General features: G+C 38.7%; 1 protein-coding gene and 1 non-coding gene across 2 annotated transcripts in view; both read right to left on the bottom strand.

Moving 5' to 3' along the window:
- CCDC148 (coiled-coil domain containing 148) overlaps positions 1 to 19,503 on the bottom strand; it is a 253,020-nt gene that overhangs the window by 120,982 nt on the left and 112,535 nt on the right. Inside the window, exons 9-10 of the mRNA XM_024735924.1 lie at positions 9,349 to 9,487; positions 6,632 to 6,838 (exon numbers count right to left, since the gene is read on the bottom strand). Coding sequence (XP_024591692.1) covers positions 6,632 to 6,838; positions 9,349 to 9,487 — 346 coding nt within the window. The remainder of the gene's footprint in view (positions 1 to 6,631; positions 6,839 to 9,348; positions 9,488 to 19,503) is intronic.
- LOC112393648 (U12 minor spliceosomal RNA) lies at positions 5,738 to 5,886 on the bottom strand. The gene has a single exon (XR_003001963.1). It is a non-coding gene; the product is annotated as a U12 minor spliceosomal RNA (small nuclear RNA).

The raw sequence follows: 19,503 nt of genomic DNA, 5'->3' as shown, positions 1-19,503 counted from the left end.
TATGTTATACCAGGATGAATAAGATGGGGTTCCTGCTTGCAGTTGTATAGGGGACATAGATTTTTCAGTGTGAGAGGTCCACTAGGATCAGGAAGGAAAAGTGTTGACTGGATTAGGTAATATGGAGGTCACTGGTCACTTTGGAGAGCGGAGAGGATTTTGGTGGAGTAGAGAGGTCACAAGTCCTGGAGAAAAATATAATCTAGATTATTCTTTCAAAAGGTTGATTTCAAATGAAAGGGTAGAGAATAGGGACTGCCCAGGTCCTAGAGGATGACTGAGAGAAATACCCCACAGAGTAAAAATAAAGAAAAAATAAGGAAAGGGGATAATCAGTAGAACCCAATTTCTAAAGTGGTTAGATGGGTCAGAGTCCCAAACATCAGAGGGAAGGACTGGATGTCATTGTGTAGAAGACATCACATCCTCCATCGGGAGGGAAGCAGGGGACTAGCAGGAGACAGACACAGGGTGGGCAAGGCAGGAATTAAGGGTCGATTTCATACCTCCATGACTTCATTTTATTGATAAAGTAGCAAGTGGGTTGTCTCCTGGGAGTCTGGTGGGGAGGGTGTATGGTGTTAGGTAAGAGTCTTGTAAGGACAGGTGATCCTTTGAAACAGTGATAAGGGGAATAGGAAGAACTGGTGAACAAAGGACAAGACTAAGGATTCCCATGCTGACATTTCATTGAGAGTCCGGATAAGATGACTTTTCCTTAGTAGTACTTGGCCACCCAGTATGGACACAGAGAAAGTCAACTGTGAGACAGATCTGGGAATGAGGCTCCCCAGCCATTCTGTAGACAGACGAGGATGTTAAGGAATCAAGTGCACAGCTAACAGAGTGGTCTAGGCTAGTGCCAGGATGGTCTGGGGCTGGTAGTCTAGGAAAATTTAGGGCAACAAAGAGCAGGTTTGGTGGGAGCAGGAGAATAAGAGCTCTACTTTCCCACTTTCATCTCAGCCCTCTTGTGAGAGGCCTAAAAGCCTCTACTTGCACAGCAGCAGTTACTGATGGAAAACCAAAATAAAACAGAGACAGAGAACTCATTATTTCAAAATTCCTTTAACTCTTTTCTTAAAGACACAAATCGTCTAAATCATCCCCCACAAGCCCCTTTAAATTCCAAGACTAAGAACAAAATTATGGTTAAATGTTTAACTAATGTTTATTATAGCTAGCATGTTGGTTTTAGAAAGGTCAAATTTATGATACAATGAAGTAATATTTTTCACATTCTGTGAGTCTATTTTATAGCACACTGGGGCCCACAGTATAATAAATGTCTTCTATTATTTTGTAAGATTCTTGTATGCAAAGCTGTGTAGGGCAGTAATAATACGGAATTTCAAATCAACTGAGCTGGCGTGAACCTTAAGGCGGGTCACTTTATCTTTCAGGACTTCACCCTTCAGACTTGTAAAATGAAGACTAGGGATAAATCTCCAAGTTTCTTTACAGGTTAAAAAAAAATGAGCATAATTTAATATTTTTAATTACTACCGAATCGATAGAGTTACCCCTTTTCTTTTATGATATATTTTTGGTCCGAGCTATAATTTACTGAGTCTCAGTCCTTGATCAGGAACACAAACTCCAAGGATAACACTGTCTCTATGGAAAATAGAATCCATTTTACCACAATTTACTTTATGTTCCAATTTCTCCACTCTCTGCCCACATTTACTCTTTGGAGGCTGCAACTCCAAAAGTTCAGAGATAGTTGTTCACCCTATTGTAACCATGTGTCTCTGTGGAGACTCCATATTATGTTGTCTCCACTGACCCCAGCTCCTGATTTCATGGGTGAGTGCTCTACAGCACCCCTTGCACATTTTAACTTGGATTTGTCATTGAGGGTAATATCAGAAAATGCCTATAAAGCATCTATTCGAATGCCTGAGATGTTGGGGGCTCTCCACAGAATACGCCTGATACATTGGGCAGCATGATGTATGGGAAATAATCAAAACACTGCCTTATTTTTGTCCCCCATTCAGATGTTTCTCCTGTCACTAGATGAAAACTAAGCAGAACCCATGGCTCACTCTTGGGTTACAGAGGGTCCCACAGTCACTTTAAGTCACAAAATACATTCTTGATTCAAAATTAAATTGTCTAGTTCTAAGAGATTAAGCAACTCTTCCCTCTTTATTCAGAAGATAACATTTCCTTTCATTCCCTACATGCTTAGGCCATCAGAGTCCAGGAGTGGGAGGGAAAAGGGGAGGAGAGGTAAAGGGGAGAAGCAGAGTTCTCATTGGACTGGTGACTGACGCTGTCCCCAGTAAACCCGGCAGGTGCTTAATGCTGACTCTTGCCCTTCTATCAGTTTTCTTCTCTGGACTGTTCTGGAAAATTCCCCATACACATTTTCCTTTAACTAATTCTCTTCCACCTTCAGGTTACCATTTATTGCTGTTCCACCTCACTGTTTTGGGTGGAGCCCAAACCTCTGGCAAGAGCTTTGCTGGGCAGAAAAATCTCAGACCTTTGAAAATGACCCCATGCCACTAGCCAATGATTTCTTAAATAGAGCACATAAAAGATGATAAATAGTATTTCATTAGGACCTTCCAGAAAGCAGGAAAATGTTGCTCCAACTTTAACCACAAGAAAAAGCTGAATAGCCTACAACATCAAAACTTTTCTTGAACCCATCGGAGAAGAGGTCATGGGGCAATAAACTAGCTTGAGATTTAAAGAAAGGTAGATGTCTTACCTTTCTGGTAAGACAGACTGGCTTACCTGAGGCAGAGCCCCTGGGAAGGACAAGGCCATCCTAGAAGGGATAAGAAGATTGCAGGTAAAACTCTGCGATGATCCCATAGTTACACTTTAACAATTGCTGCTGTGGCAGAGTATTAGCTTCTGTATAAAACCCATGGAAGCTACAGAAGGGGCATTTACACCCCTTCACAGGCTTTTCTCTACAAACCTCACAGAATGCTCCTAAGAAAGATGGAGGTCAGGGTAAACAAGCAGAGGAAGTCCCCTATGGGTGTGCAAATCAGCGAGAGAGGAACAAAACCCTACTGAACAAAAGGCGCTGTGGGTGGGGAGGGATGGAGAGCAGCAAACCCACCAGGGCGCAAGTATAGACTCTTTACAGCTGGGGAAAGGGAACAAAGAAATCTTCCTCTCCTGGGGAAGAAGCAGAGGCGAGTCTGGAGTTCATCTGCCCTGGGGAGGAGGGCACAGCTACTGAGTAGGTCCTGGCCCCAAGACCCAGGGACATAGGTCCTGCCCAAGACTGAGGCTGAACCAAGAAAGCAGAATGCCTCTTCCCCAGCCAGGCTAGCAAGGGGCTAGTAAGAACCTACTGCAGCAGAAGGTGCAAGAGGAGCAAGTCTCTCTCTTGGGCTCAGGTTCACAGGGAAAGCCTGAAGCCTACTCCCACCATAAGCAAAGTACCACTAATTGCCAAAAACTGAAGACAACTGGTGAATGGATAAACTGTGATAAACCCATATCATGGAATACTACACAGCAATAAAAACGACAAAACTATTGACATACACAATAACGTGGCTGGATTTCAAAGGCATTATGCTAAGCGAAAAAAGCCAGACTCAAAAAAGCGCATACTATAATGGTTACATTTATATGACATTTTAGAATAGGCAAACTATAGGGACAGAGATCAGTAGTTGCCAAAGGCTGAAGGTGGGTGAGGTGTTGACTACAAAAAGGCATGAAGGATGGCTGACAGTGATGGAACAGTTCTACACCCTGACTGCAGGGGAGGTTACGTGTCAGGCATTTGTCAAAACTCAGAACTGTACACTAAAAAGGGTGATTTGTACAGTATATAACTTATACCTCAAAGACATTTAAAATAAAAAAAAAACAGAATTTCGTTAAAATTAAGAAGGTTTGTTTATGAAAAAACAATGTTAAGAGTGTGAAGAGACAAGTTACAGATTGGGAGAAAAAAACAGAACCTGCATACAGAATATATAAAGAACATACAAATGAGTAAGAAAAAAAGGCAGGCGATGGAATAGAAAAATGGGCAAAGGACCTAAGTGGCCATTTCACAAAAGAGAATATTCAAATGGCCAATATGCATAAGAAAAGCTGCTCAATATCTTTATTCTAAATGCAAATGAAAATCATAATGAGGTGCCACTACACATCCATCAGCTTAGCTGAAATGAAAGATTGGCAACATCAATGTTGGTGAGGATGTGGAGCAACTGAAAGTGGCTGCAAATTTATACAACCACTTTGGAAAACTATTTGGCAGTCTTTACTAAAGTGAAACACCCATGAGCCTTATGATGCAGCGATTCCACTCCTAGGTACTTATCCAAGAGATATGAGGGCCTATGACCACCATAAGACATGTTCAAGAATGTTCATAGCACCATTATCATAACAGCAAAAACCTGAAAGCAACTCAAATTCCCATCAATAGGAGAACATACAAATAAATTGTGGTACATGTGTATTATGTAGGAAGTACTACCCAGCTATAAAAAAGGACAAATAATTGCAACATGCAACAAGGACGAAACTCACAGATATGATGAGTGAAAGAAGTATAAAAGAGTATATACTGTATGATTCGATTCATATGAAATTCACCAATAAGCAAAACTAACCTATGGTGATGAATTCAGAATAGTGGTCATGAATGGGGCCAGTATATACTGAGAAAAGGCATGAGAGAGTCTTCTGAGCGGTTCTATACCTTGACCCTGATGGAATTTCTATGGGCAGCACATATTTATAAAACTTTATTCAATAGCACACTTAGGTTCTGTGTGCTCTACTGCATGTATGTTTACTTCAAGGTAATACAATAAAAAGAAAATATCACCTACAGCATAGTTTAAGGACTAATGATAATGTGTGCAAAATGAGTATAAACAGACTAGGAGTATATAAGGACTTGTCGTGGCCCCTGACTACCCTCCACCTTTTTTTTTTAGTCACTGAGTGTTCCTAATCAGTCACAGATGGAGAAGAAACACACATTAGCTCTGTAGCCCATGGTAGATAGGGCTTGATGCAGCTTCTATTGCTTTTAGGTCCTAAGCTTATGCAATGTCAAAAGAAATATATTTTTGTTTAAAAAAATGCAGGGAGTTCCCTGGTGGTGCAGTGGTTAAGACTCTGCGCTCCCAATGCAGGGGGCCCGGATTCAATCCCTGGTCAGGGAACTAGATCCCACATGCATGCCGCAACTAAGGAGCCTGCCTGCTGCAACTAAGACCTGGCACAACCAAATAAATAAATATTAAAAAAAGAAAAAAATGCAGAGCAGACATTTTTCCTCTAATGTTTTAAAATAGAGATATTTGTTTCTATATGCTATTAACTGCTATAATATAACATCTACCAGCTTATTTTTTCTATCAAGAGAATATAATTTCTTGTTGTACCATCATCATCCTACCATGTCATTTATCAGTAAATTAATATTTGGGCACTGTATGTATGCTGTAACTCAATACAACTGTGTGTGTGCGTATGCCACATGTATCTTTATTTCTCAACCACAAACAAGCAGTTGGCATTATACTGCAGTTACAGAACTACTAAGTTTCAGAGAGCTGGCTAAGGTCACCAACTCCAGGTTCAACAGTTTCATGGGTAATAATATTGTTGGCAATTTTGTGAGGTCCGACCAGTCCCCTGCTCGGGGAATTAGTTAGCTCCCGGGTCCTGTCTCAGCTTCTCCAGTTTGTATGGTTCAGACCATTCTACTCTTTAAGTATGAGGGGGATTGCCAAATCACAACTCCCAGGCATCCTGCAAAATAAGCAGGTCACCTTAGGGGCAACTTTTACCCACTCAAAAATTCACCTCACATTAGCAGTAAGGATTTGGCACCACCCCAAATCATTATTTTCCTTACTCATAAGTTTAAGGCATGATACAATTCATGTTTGGTGGCCCTTCCAATGCTCCTAGAGAGGCCATATTCACATGGGGCCTCCAGAACTCATGCACCCGTGACCAGGCACAGCAGCCACTCTTGTTTTCAGTTCTGCCACTAACGTACTTCCTCTATATTTCCCTGCGAGCGTCAGACACCAGTGCTCAAGCCTCCAACTACAGGGGTTACACACTCAACTCTCCAAGTCATCCTGGAGGCCCCTTGCTGGATCTGAGCAGGAGGAAAACCCTGTCTGCTCCCCCTCTCACTCTGCTGAGTGCTCACACACAGCCCATCAAGCTCTCCTCAATGTTTCTCTTCACAAATCCTCCCTCCTCTTCATAATTTGACCCTTTTTTTAAAAAACATCTTTAATGTGAATGAGAGGTCCATGAGTCTGAAGCAGTGTCAGACATTTACTTTATAATTACATTCTGCATTTTCATCCAGCATCTCACTCTGATGTACAGCATTTGTGGTTGGTATTGGACATCCTCAATCAAAACTTCAATACTCACCTCCTGTTATAGTAACTTCAGGTTGAACTGTATGAAACTGTTGATTGTTCACAATTTTTGATCTAAAAGAATTTCAATTTCATATGGTTTGAACTAACAATTGTATTCAAAATAGGCTTTTTAGAGAAATGGGACTTTAGGTTGGAATTGAACAAAAGGGAAAAATGAATTCTTAAGTGAATACCCAGGCAAATACTAAAGCACCTTCTGCAAAGCGTCTCACCTTGGCTTTCAGATCAGCACACACTTCCTGTTGCTTTTTCCTATCCTTAACCAACATGTTTTCCATTTCATGAGCTGCACAGGCCTCGGCCACTGTCAGCACAGCCTTCTGTATAAAGTCTCTCCTATTCTTACTCCAACTTGATATCAGGATCTTTCGCTGCTCCTTAGCAAAGCGATATTGGTCACAATATTTTTCATGTTCGACCTGAAAAGATAACAGGTGGTAAATGCTTATTATGAAACTGAGCCTATGCTTTATGTCATTGTTACAAAAGTGAATAAAATGAATTATAACCAATGGTTTTGAAAAATAAGGGACAAACATCTTAATAGTAAATACAACAACCAGGACCAAGTACCAGTCCCAGAGTTCTGAGCCCATGGCTAACTGGTGACTGAGGACCAGTCATTAAATGTTTTTAAGTTTTATACAGGATGGAGTCAGACCAGACAGCCCTAAAACAACTTCTACCCCTATACAGCAATGAATCTATGAGCAGAAAATATGATTTCCCCTACATATAATTTCAAAAATACTCCATCTTTAAATCAGCTTTGCTGTATTAACAGTGACTCCAGGTGCTTCAGTTAGATATATGCTAATAAACATTAAAAATTGCCACAATAATCCTGAAAACTCAGTTTGCCCTTGATTACTGAAACAATCAGATGTTCAGACATCTAAACTTGAAGTATTTATAGCAATGACAGTAGCCTTTCCCATCCCACACTCCTGAGGGACATGATATTCTTACATAGGTACCAATAGTTCCTGCTGCCAGTGAATCCCAACCCTGGGAGATTTGAGTCTTGAGGGAAAGAACAGGACGGGAGATAGTAGTTCGAAAAATCTCTGTAGGTGATTCTGAAATACTTATATAAAGGTGTGCCTCCTGCAACTGAGAGTCAGTGCTCTAAATAATTCTTTATTTTGCCAGTATAGACCACATCTCTGAATTTGATACATTACTTAACCCCTAAGTGATGTGAGAAAAGAAGCTAGCAAGCAGCATAAGGTTGGTCCTACCTAAAAAAAATAACTTAGGTATGGTTAATTAAGTACATAATGAAATGGGCTATGGCTTCACTGAAACCAAATATCAGCTTCTAAATTCTGTTTGGTAAACTTCTTAGCTTTATTTCCCGAAGCCAAGAATATGCTTAAAACTTGGCAAACATTAAGGAAGTATACACCATGCAGAAATGCATACTAATTATCCCAATGTAAGAAGTAAATGCAAAAATCTTTATCATATTAATAGTAGGCAAATATATAAAAATCTACACAGTTAAAAATGACAACTGGTCACAGAAGCAAACAGAATCTATAGGGAATAAAAAGAAAGATCTAATTTAGTAAATTAAGAGTTTTGTAAAATCCAGAATGAATTATTATATAACATGTTTTTTACACAACAAGGATTTGCTATAAAATAAAGGTCAGAATTAAAACAAATAATTGGGTGGGGGTTGGTGGGTGGGAAAGGATAAGAGAGGTTGGTCATACTAGTTGTGTCGCCTTTGCCTCAGTTTCTTCACCTGAAAAGTAAGGATAACTATAGTACTTCTCTCATCCACTGTTATGTGCATTACAGGAGTTTACACATGACTGACATAGGATAAATTCTATACACGTTAGTATTGTTACTTGCTTGATTTAAAACAATTACAAAATGCAGAGTATGTGATAATATTTTATAGCATGGCCTATTTAAAAGGTAAGAGTCGGACTTCCCTGCAGGTAACATGGGTTCGAGCCCTGGTCCGGGAAGATTCTACATGCCGTGGAGCAGCTGAGCCCATGTGCCACAACTGCTGAGCCTGCACTCTGAAGCCCATGAGCCACAACTAGTGAGCCCACGTGCCACAACCACTGAAGCCTGCGTGCCTAGAGCCTGTGCTTTGCAACGAGAGGCCACTGCAATGAGAAACCCATGCGCCACAACGAAGAGTAGCCCCAGCTCAACGCAGCTGGAGAAAAGCCTGTGCGCAGCAACGAAGACCCAGCGTAGCCAAAAATAAATAAATAAATTTATTTTTAAAAAAAAGGTAAGAGTCTATGCATGTTTGTTTACATACATGTTTTAAAGTGAGTTACTAGGAAATTCACTGGTGACATGGTAACTTCTGTTTCCTTGTCTATGTGACCTTGTCCACTAAAGAATGTAACCATAACTTCCCAGGGAAATTTCAGCCAGGACTCTGAGTTATGAATTTGGGGCATTTGTGTTTAGACCCGTCTAGGGGGATCAAGTGGAGTTGTGGTGGGGATGGTGTAGGTAGGCACCAGCTCCCAAGGCAAGTGTTGGCTTCCCCACGACTAGAAGGACTGAGGTGTGGTAGGCTGTGTGAATGCAGGAGCAGTCACCCCATTTTCAGGCAAGACTCAAAGATGGCAGAGCCTCTGAAATGGGCAGGTGAATGTACAGACACCTGGAGGTCAACACTAGCAGAGCAACCCAGGGGACCATGGTGAAGCTCTCTGTGGCAAGTAAGCCACAGAAGAGTGAATGTGGCTAGAGGGATCTCCCACCTTTTTATGTACCACACTGACCTGAAAAATGGTAGACTTTCAAACTATAACCCTATTATTTTCTAGAGTGCAGGAAAAAAATCATTTTAGAGCACCATTTAAAGTATATATATATATTTTGCTCAATAATTATCAATCATTAAAACAATTTAACTTGCCAGCATATAGGGTCCAGCACTCACCAAATCATGCCTCGATTTGTGAGGAAAATGTCTCTGTAACACGTCCAGATACAGAGTCCTTCTGCCACTGAGATCCCCAGGATACTGATCCACAAGAGCCTGGTAAAACCAGTGGTCTTCATCACTTAATTGGAAGTTTCTGGAAGAAATAAAAATGTCACAACACTTTAAGCAATCATGGAGTTTGAGGGACCTCAAACTGTTTAAGCTGTTAGTGAATGATAATGATTATATTAAATAAAGACTTTTTAAAAAATACATTAGCCAAATTAAATGTCTCCTATAGAAAAAGTTCTAAATTATAACACAATGGGTTCTTTCAATCCTTTATTTGGTCTTGCCATGAGTTTCAGGCATAATTTGAAGAAGTTTAACAATGAGACATAATATTTTTAAAATATTTATTCTATCTTGCCTATAACAATATTTTAAAAATTATGACCAATGAATGAAATAATAAATTATTAACTCTACAGATTCAAAAGGAATTTTGCTAATTCAACAAACTTCCTGTTTCTAGACTGGAGGAAAACACAAATGTAGAGAGTCAAATAAACAATACACAAAGGAAACCAAGGCCTAAGGAAGGCACATATTAAGGTTGACTTTAAAAGTAAGTCTAGGGACTTCCCTTGTGGCACAATGGTTAAGAATCTGCCTGCCAATGCAGGGGACACAGGTTCAAGCCCTGGTCCAGGAAGATCCCACATGCTGTGGAGCAACTAAGCCCATGCACCACCACTACTGAGCCTGCGCTCTAGAGCCCATGAGCCGCAACTACTGAGCCCACACACAACTACTGAAGCCGTGCACCTGCAGCCTGTGCTCCGCGACAAGAGAAGCCACCACAATGAGAAGCCTGTGCACCACAAGGAAGAGTAGCCCCCGCCTCACCACCACTAGAGAAAAGCCCACTCGCAGCAACAAAGACACAACGCAGCCAAAAAAAAAAAAGTAAGTCTAAAATTATCTTTTATTTTACCCGCTCAGCTTCTTGCTTTGTGGAGGTAAGACTAGATATTGGTAGTAAAAAGATAACCAGTGGCATTAAATTTCAGATCACTAAAGAAATCATTTGTAACAGGATCCCTTCAAGTCACCTTCCCAATAACATATCCATCATGCTCCAAAACACCTTTTTTAGTTCAGAACTTTCCGAGGTACTGGCCTGGTTTGTGTATTAGCAAAGCCCTATGCAAAGTAAAAAGGTTACAATATCAGCTTGAACTCTAGACTGAATTAATGTTTCTTTATTATTCTGAGTTTATTTGCATATCATCATTCCTGTTTAATAAGTTGGAATAATCAAATACAGATGCAATCAGAGGGAATATTATTAGCAACAAATATTTCTTTGATCCAAGATGGAGACTTGCTATTGTTTATTTCTATCATTGGCCTTCTACTTGAAAGTTAGTTGTGCAATTTAAAGAATTTTTACAGTATGTCCTCTATGCCCTTGAAAAATATTTGACAATTTAAAACAATAAAAACCTCTTTAAATCAGTGACACTAATGGGAATTCTACCATCCTCATCCAACTTACCCAGTTTCTGTAAAGTATTTCATGATACTGATAAGTAGCAAGAAAGAAACAAAATTATTTTTCAAAGAAGATAACCTTCTCTAACAGCTCTATAATAGGAAGAAAAAGTGGGCTGGAAGTGTTCCATTAGGAAGAAGCAAACTCTACATTTCTTCTGTATGACATGATAACATATTGCAGAGAAAGAATTTGAGATTTCATTCACTGAACACATTGAGTGGGGTCTCTCTGAATCAGTTAAGCCAAAGGTTTCTGCAAATAAAGCATCTCAAATAGGAGTATTAAGCCTGGAGAAAGGATTGCCTGAGTGGTTTTGGCATTTAAAACACCCTCAAGTCTTCAGGGACAGTATCTCAGGTCCTCTCTCAAGGAACTCATTTCATTCATGATAACATAAATGCATTTTAATAGCAGAGTTAGCCACATTTCTACATGGCAAGCAATCAGAAAAAGGAATAGACCCAGAGTCGATGTCCTCATTAATGCTTTTAAACTGTTTCTGTAATCAAAGGGACCTGAATACAGTTTGAATTTCCATCTTTATTTGATTACAAGGATAGACGTGTAGGGGTGTATGTGCTGGGGAGGAGGAAGCGACAGAATCTAGGTCCAATAAGCTCTCTGTTCTTTTAAATTGTCATTTATCTATATAAAGGATGCTGTTGGTGCCAGGCTAGATCACCCTGATGAGCTAGAATTCCTATCTTCAAAATGCTGGTAATTCACAGATGTACCTTCCTCCTCTGAAGAACTGTCCTGGGCCAGATGGGAACTGCCTCACCCAGGAGGCTATTCTCCCACCACCTTTGGGAGCCAACCTCAACCAACGACTGGCTGACATGGGGGTACAGAAGGCCAGGCCACTTGCCTCAAGATGAGACCAACTCTGTGATGCCATTCGTGCTCCAGAGTTTCACTGTGGGAGCAAACTGTAACCTGTTTCCATTGAGATCTTCTGCCACAGACATCTTCCCCTCCTCCATCCTGCTTCCCTTACCATCCTTCTCCTGAGAGCACTGCCCAACAAATCACATGTTCTTACAATCCCTGTCTCAGATTTGCTTTTACAGAATTGACCTAAGATAATCTATGAGCAACCTTACCCATAATTGTCAAAAATTATTTAAATTCTTTGGCAAATGGAGAGGTACTTCTAAGCTAATTGTTTTGATGATCTCTCATACTGAATTGTGGTGTAAGATTGTGGCTATCCTCAAAGTGCAAATAGCAAACATTTACAAAAATGGTTTTTAAATAAAAGCACACATTAAGCAGTGTGCATTGCTATAAATAAACATAGCAGCAGAAGAATTTGTGGTACTCAGTACATTTTTATACATTGCATGAATGTATTAATTAGGTACCATTTTAGTGACAACATTAAAACCACTTAAACATATGAAGATAATATAACATTAAAACTACATATTTCAAACCAAGTATGATATGAACAATGATCACATCCGTTTTGCTCCTATTGATTTTGGAAACCTCACATCTCAACAGCTTTTTCCAATTACCACAATTACACAAATTGTAAATCATTTTTCTATTAGATGTAGGATAAAAACGAAAAACATGCTTATAAGAAATGATAGGGCTTCCATGGTGGTGCAGTGGTTGAGAATCTGCCTGCCAATGCAGGGGACACGGATTCAAGCCCTGGTCTGGGAAGATCCCATATGCCACGGAGCAACTAAGCCCATGCGCCACAACTACTGAGCCTGCGCTCTAGAGCCCACAAGCCACAACTACTGAGCCCACGTGCCACAACTACTGAGGCCCGTGCGCCTAGAAGGCAGTGCTCCTCAACAAGAGAAGCCACTGCAATGAGAAGCCCGCGTACCACAACAAAGAGTAGCCGCTGCTCGCCGTAACTAGAGAGAAGCCTGCACGTAGTAATGAAGACCCAATGCAGCCAAAAATAAATAAAATTATATTAAAAAAAACTTTAAAAAAGGAAATGATAATATAAATACTCACAATATTATTATTTTAGAGTACTTATAGCAATTTCCAGAGCTGCTGGCTTAAATTTTGAAGCAAATATTCACATCAGCAACACTATTGGCAGAGTCATGCATCTCCATTAGGATGCTGTCTGTGAGGGAGAAAACTTCCACCACTATATATATATATATATATATATATACTGAGTCTTCTGGGTAGTAAAAATCTAAGATGAATATTCAAACATGATAGCCTCTTCACAATAACAAAGTAGCCATTTCCTACTTGGCATCTAAGATAAAATCAAATTTAACGTATCTGAATTTCTAAATTCAAATCTGGACATTTATCTTTTCTAACCTTCATCTTTTCCTTGTAGAAAAAAATATCTATATAAAATAGCAAATTATCCTAAAATTTTGTACTTTAAAAAAATATCTTCAGACAAAAGATCTTTGGTAGGTCTGCAATTTCCATTTTTCTGTCCATCCAAATTTTCTAATTTAAAATGTTTCAGGAAATTTCAGCCTCCAGGAGGATGAGGTATTTATTGCTCAGTCCTTACCCTCCATCCCCCACTGCCAATTGAGGTCCACCAATATCATTTCATCGTGATTTCCCAGGATATGAGACAAAACAGGTAACTCAGAAAAGGAGGACAACAGGGCTGTGAGAATTCAACGAGACCAAGGCCAACTGTCTCCATAATTCTACCTGTTTGAATCGTTACAAAAATCCTAACCTGACTCACAATCAACTTAACTACCAGTTTTCTTCATAATCGTGTTAAACCACTTTCCCAGGGTTCTGGTTCCATGACATCAAAAGACATTTAGTGGGGTGGGGGCAGCCAGCCATGGCAAACAGCCCACGTAGGGCAACAGGTACCTTAACAGCAGGGACAAGTCTATGAGACTAAACACTGTGTATTCAAACTGGCTGAACTTGTCTTATATTTTCTCAGAGTGAAGGGGGCTTTCCAGCAAAATGGTAATTAGGGCCTCCTGATGCTAGCCGATGCAGTTACCAGCATCTGATGACTACCTTGACTGGCAAATGGCCATAGTGAATCTGGATTGAAGAAAAGCTCTTGTCTCTTCAAGTGTAATGCTATCAGGGGAGTGAGCCACTGGTGAAATAATGTGGATAATAGATGGTTCTGACACAATCTGCTTGTTTGGCAGCATTGGGTCTGACCCTCTAGAAAATACAACTTGACACCACTTTTCAAAGTTGTCTTTCCAAATCATACCCATCCAAACACTGAATCTAATCAGCCTGGTTCCTGAAACTGTCTCCCCAGCTATTCACCACCCCACCCCAGGCCTATTGTCCAAACACAAATCTTTGATTTTCAGCCTGGTTTACAGAGGGCCCCCTGGCCGCAGACTCATTTCTGACCAACAGAATCGGCTCCTTAGATGTTGTTTGGGTATGTACGTTGTCTTCCAGGAGATCATTCCCATTTAGCAGTCCTCACTCTCCTGGCTCCCCAGGCTCTGCCCAGTTTATCTACTCAGGTGGGAGTTGACAGCCAGAATAAAGTGGGCTCTTAGGAGTATGGTCAAAATCCACTGAATTGAAGAATCAACAACAACAAAAGTGGTCCAGAAGATAAAGCCAGAACTTGTACCAGCATCCAAAGCCACCTTCTTCTGAGGGGTGACAGGAAAGTGAAAATAGGACCCTCCAGAATTTCTTAGAGGAGAGTTTGGGAATGAGAATCTGGTCAGAAGAGGAGGCTAAGTGATTTATTTGGAAGCTGCAATTGCTATTTTCATAACAAGCACTCTGTATCTGCTTTTGTATCTGTTTTTACTTAGATACTGTTTAAAAGTAGTTTGCATGGAAAGCTGAATTTTTTACTTAGAATGTGTATTTTTTGGAGGTGGAGTAGCTGGGATGGTGACAATACACCTAAACCATCTTTTGTGCCTATCTCCATCCACCACTAGTTTTAAGAGGCAGTATAATTCCTAGCGGAAGTTTAGAAATAATATGATCAAGATAAAACAGCTTGTTAAAAGTAAAATGTAATGGCTCAGCCATCCCATATGCTAGGTTTTAAATAATTATATTCATCACCAGAACTGTAAGGAAAAGGTAATTGTAGCAGACATCACCTCTACTCTTGCTCCTGCTCACCATAATCCTAATTTTATTCAAGATTTACCACCTTCCTGCACAGGCCCCCCACTTCAGGGTACGTGAGCCCCATTCCAGCCCCGGGAGTGAATCTTGACTGATCTTAAGCCATTCACAAACATCTGTTCTCAAGCTTTCCATTCCTCTTCCCAGTGTTTGATATAATCATGGACAAAAGGCCCAAAAGGCCACCGAAATGGGAGGAGAAGTCTTCTGGGGGCAAAGGTTTCCTAGCTCTTAAAACAAGTCACAAGGACGAAAAGGTCCCCTTCTGCTTCTGAGCGTGGCAGTGTGGAACTGCTCTAATTGTCTGGCAGAAAGTCATCTATCTACCCTGCAGGAAGGCAGGGCAAGAGAATGCAGAAAACTAGGCCTCACTGTGCTTGGATGTCTCTACCTCTATGCTTCGAATGAAATAAGAAGTCGCTTTATTATTTATGTTACTTTGACTTGGGTTGGGTATTCTCTTACTTTCAGCTAAAGATATCCTATTTGACAGCTGAATGGAAGAAAAATGACTTTTTTAAAAGTCATTTTTTTAAAAAAGTAGCATCCTAATATTGCTTTGGAAGGAATGTACTTCCTAATACTGTAGCATCCTAATATTGCTTTATGAAGGATGTAGAGATTCAAGAGATGCAGATCCAATGTGGCCGGTGACCAACACCTACAGTGACGCTCCTGAGCTGACTGGGAACAGAGAAGTGTTTAACACCAAAGGCCATTTTTAAGACAAAAAAAAAAAAAAAGAAAACCAAACAAAAACAGCTCAAACTCAAACAAACAGAATCGGTAAAGAAAAGATCATCCACAAACACATTATTTGCTCTAATTAAAAAAAAAAATCCTATTGAGCCAAAATCTGCTTCCATGTACCATTTTACTCTTCACTTTTGGGGAGCAAGAATATTTTTAGGTGCAACAAAGTCGAAGTGAATAAAGTTACTTTATATGGATATTATTACTCAATTTTCCAGGTTCAAAAGCAAGAATAATAGAACTGGCTTACTTCTTTGGGATGGGATGAGGAAAAATTTAATTAACAATTATGAGGGCTTCTGAAATTTTAATTGCCACATAAAAACACTTATAATATCACCTCAAACCAACTACCAGTAATCATTAAGAAACTGTAAGACTGTAATATAAGAATGATGGTTCTTTTTCTTAGTTTGTTTTTTCTTAGACATTAACAATGTTCAACTTTATGTTCTTTTATAGGCACTAGTGTTGGAAATAAACACACGGCTGTGAGTGTGGTGATTATAATTTCCTACATTACTAGTTCTCCATAGTCTCAGTTTTAATGATACAGTTTCCTCAAAGGATTATATTTACCCACAGTTGGACTTCAAGGTATAAGGAGTAGGAAAAACTTGTTATTAATTATTGATTTGATATATAAAGTAAGGTATTATAATTTCTCTCATGTAAAAATTTGACAATCCTGTCTATAGAAATTTTAATCTTGTCTTTGCTTATAGTTACACAGATTTTATTATTTAAATAACAAATTCTATCTATATCATCCAGGTTTAAAAATAACATATATCAATTGTGCTGGACACAAATCTGTCAAGCTGCTATGTTTCCATTTTCTCTAATCTGATTTACTCAAGATTAATTTGATTTCATATCCAGCAAAAAACCAAAAACCTCTCATAAATAACTCTCACCCCATCCTGTAAAACCCTGATTTTTCAGTCTCCTGAAGTATTAAAAATGTATATTTATGCAACATTACACTGTATAGTTTCTATTTGAGGCAATTATATCAAGAAGGCAGTTGTGGGCTACAGTGATCCTAACAATAAAGCCTGCTGAACTAGAAATTTATGGCCACTATTCTTAGATATACTTTTCACAGACATTTAAACAAACATGACATATCAGTAAATACACAGACTGAGTTATTAATTAAGCAAAAGCAAAAATCTAAGACTAATTTTTGGGATATCCTGCAGAAATTGGACCCATTTTTTTTGCTTGATAAAATGTATTCCACCATAGTCAAGAGAATTTAAAATATACTTCATTCCCACAACAAACCCAGAGTAGGTTGAACAATCACCAAGTGTGGCTTTCAGTTCATGATCATAAAGTAATTAAGTATTTTCAATGATGTATTTATTTTAAGAGAAAGCTATGAAATACACATGACAAAAAAATAAAATCACAGTCTGCAATTATTACCTCCCCAGAAGAAATACAAATTCCCAGGTAAGGTTGGACAATCCATGTTGGAATATGCCAAGAGAAAACGGGAGTTGCAGTGATCAAGGACATTGCTTGAGGGGGTCATGTAAACAATGTGACTAAGTGAACACATTAGTGTTCAAATAATTATGCTCCTGTTTCTGAGCACTTCTCCCCTTATTAACCACCCTTGACATACAATCAGCCCAGATCAGAAATGTAGAACCTCAGACTGGACATGACCAGGCCCTGAATCTTTCCAAAAGTTCTGAGAAATACAATCTCAGAGAAAAATGCCACCTGCTAATTAAAGTGTTTTAACTTCCTGTAACTTCATTAAGTAAGCAAATGTCAGTGGTTTATTATGCTCCTTTCCCCCTCCTTCTTCTATCTTTTATTCACCAAGCAAGAGTCACATATGTAAGCATATGTTTATTCAAATATTTTTTAAAGAAAGTCATGTGAGAGACATAGAAAACAAACTTATGGTTTCCAAAGGGGAAGGTGGGGAGAGGGATAAATTAGGACTATGGGATTAACAGATACACACTACTATATATAAAATAGACAATCAACAAGGATTTACTATACAGCACAGGGAACTATATTTGATATCTTGTGATAACTTAAAATGGAAAAGAGTCAAGAAAAGAATATAGATATATGCATATATATGGATAAATGAATCACTTTGCTATATACCTAAAACTAACACAGTATTGTACATCAACTATACTTCAATTTAAAAAAAATAAAAGAAAGAAAATCATGTGAGGCCACTTACTGTTTCCTGAATGCTGGCTTCTAATGCTAGTTTTTATCTATTTCATCTTTTATCTTTTTGCCAATTCTGTTGGCAAAACTGACATAAGTACAGGGTCAGAGCTACGCTATATAAATACTGAAAAAGAGAGAGAAAGAGAATATGAACAAGGCACTGGTGATATTCACACATGATAGCCATAGCCAATACCTTGACCAACAAGTCCAAAAGATGAACCAAATGATAGCCTGTTGGTGAAAGTATAAATTGTTTCTACTTTCCTGGAAGGCAATATGACAATACTCTCAAAAGCCTTAGAATTTTTCATGCCCTTTGGCCAGCAATTCCATTTCTAGGAATTCATCTAAAAGGATTAACCGTGGGATTACTCAAAGTATGGTGACAAGGTTTTTTATTCCAAGGTTTTAAAACAAATATCAAAATATGTAATACGTACATATTTACCCCAAACCAGGAAATGGGTTAAATTTGTGTGGATGAATTATAACAATGTATCATAATACCATGCATGTAATAACAAATACGCTGTAAAGAATATTTAATACAGTGACTTAAAACATAGAAAAAGGTTAGTAAACATTTATAGAAAAAATGAATAATACTGGATCCAGTTCACAAACTGGAAAAACAATGGATAGTGTAGAGTATTTTTTCATTTTTATGAACAATATACATATATCTGAAATGTACAAAATGTTACCAGAGGATATCTCTGGTGTTAGAAACTTAGATAAGCTTTTAGTTTCTTCTCTTTGCTTGCCTCAACTTTTAAAAAAATTTCTCTAATAAATGTAAAGAGTTCTGTATTAAGAGAAAAAACAATAAGGGAAGTCCATAAGCTACTAACCAGTTATTTTGAAAGTTACTAATAATTAGGTAAATTGAAATAATTTAGTTGAAAAAGTACAACTTTGGGGTGTTAGCAATGTATACACAGAGGGACAAAATTGTTAAAAATCATTGTGGATTTTAGAGAGGGCAGACAGCAGAAGCAAGAATAACTACAATCCTGCAGCCTGTGGAACAAAAACCAGATTCACAGAAAGATACACAAGATGAAAAGGCAGAGGGCTATGTACCAGATGAAGGAACAAGATAAAAACCCAAAAAACAACTAAATGAAGAGGAGATAGGCAACCTTCCAGAAAAAGAATTCAGAATAATGATAGTGAAGATGATTCAGGACCTCGGAAAAAGAATGAAGACAAAGATCTAGAACATGCAAGAAATGTTTAACAAAGACCTAGAAGAGTTAAAGAACAAAGAAAAAGAGATGAACAATATGATAACTGAAATGAAAAACAGACTAGAAGGAATCAATAGCAGAATAACTGAGGCAGAAGAACAGATAAGTGACCAGGAAGACAGAATGGTGGAATTCACTGCTGCGGAACAGAATAAAGAAAAAAGAATGAAAAGAAATGAAGACAGCCTAAGAGACCTCTGGGACAACATTAAATGGAACAATATTTGCATTATAGGGGTCCCAAAAGGAGAAGAGACAGAGAAAGGACCTGAGAAAATATTTGAAGAG

This window comes from Neophocaena asiaeorientalis, unplaced genomic scaffold (genome assembly GCF_003031525.2).
Source record: "Neophocaena asiaeorientalis asiaeorientalis breed wild unplaced genomic scaffold, Neophocaena_asiaeorientalis_V1.1 scaffold72, whole genome shotgun sequence".
Lineage (NCBI taxonomy): Eukaryota > Metazoa > Chordata > Mammalia > Artiodactyla > Phocoenidae > Neophocaena > Neophocaena asiaeorientalis.
The sequence above is the reverse complement of the archived record's forward strand: the minus strand, read 5'-3'. Positions and strand labels throughout refer to the sequence as shown.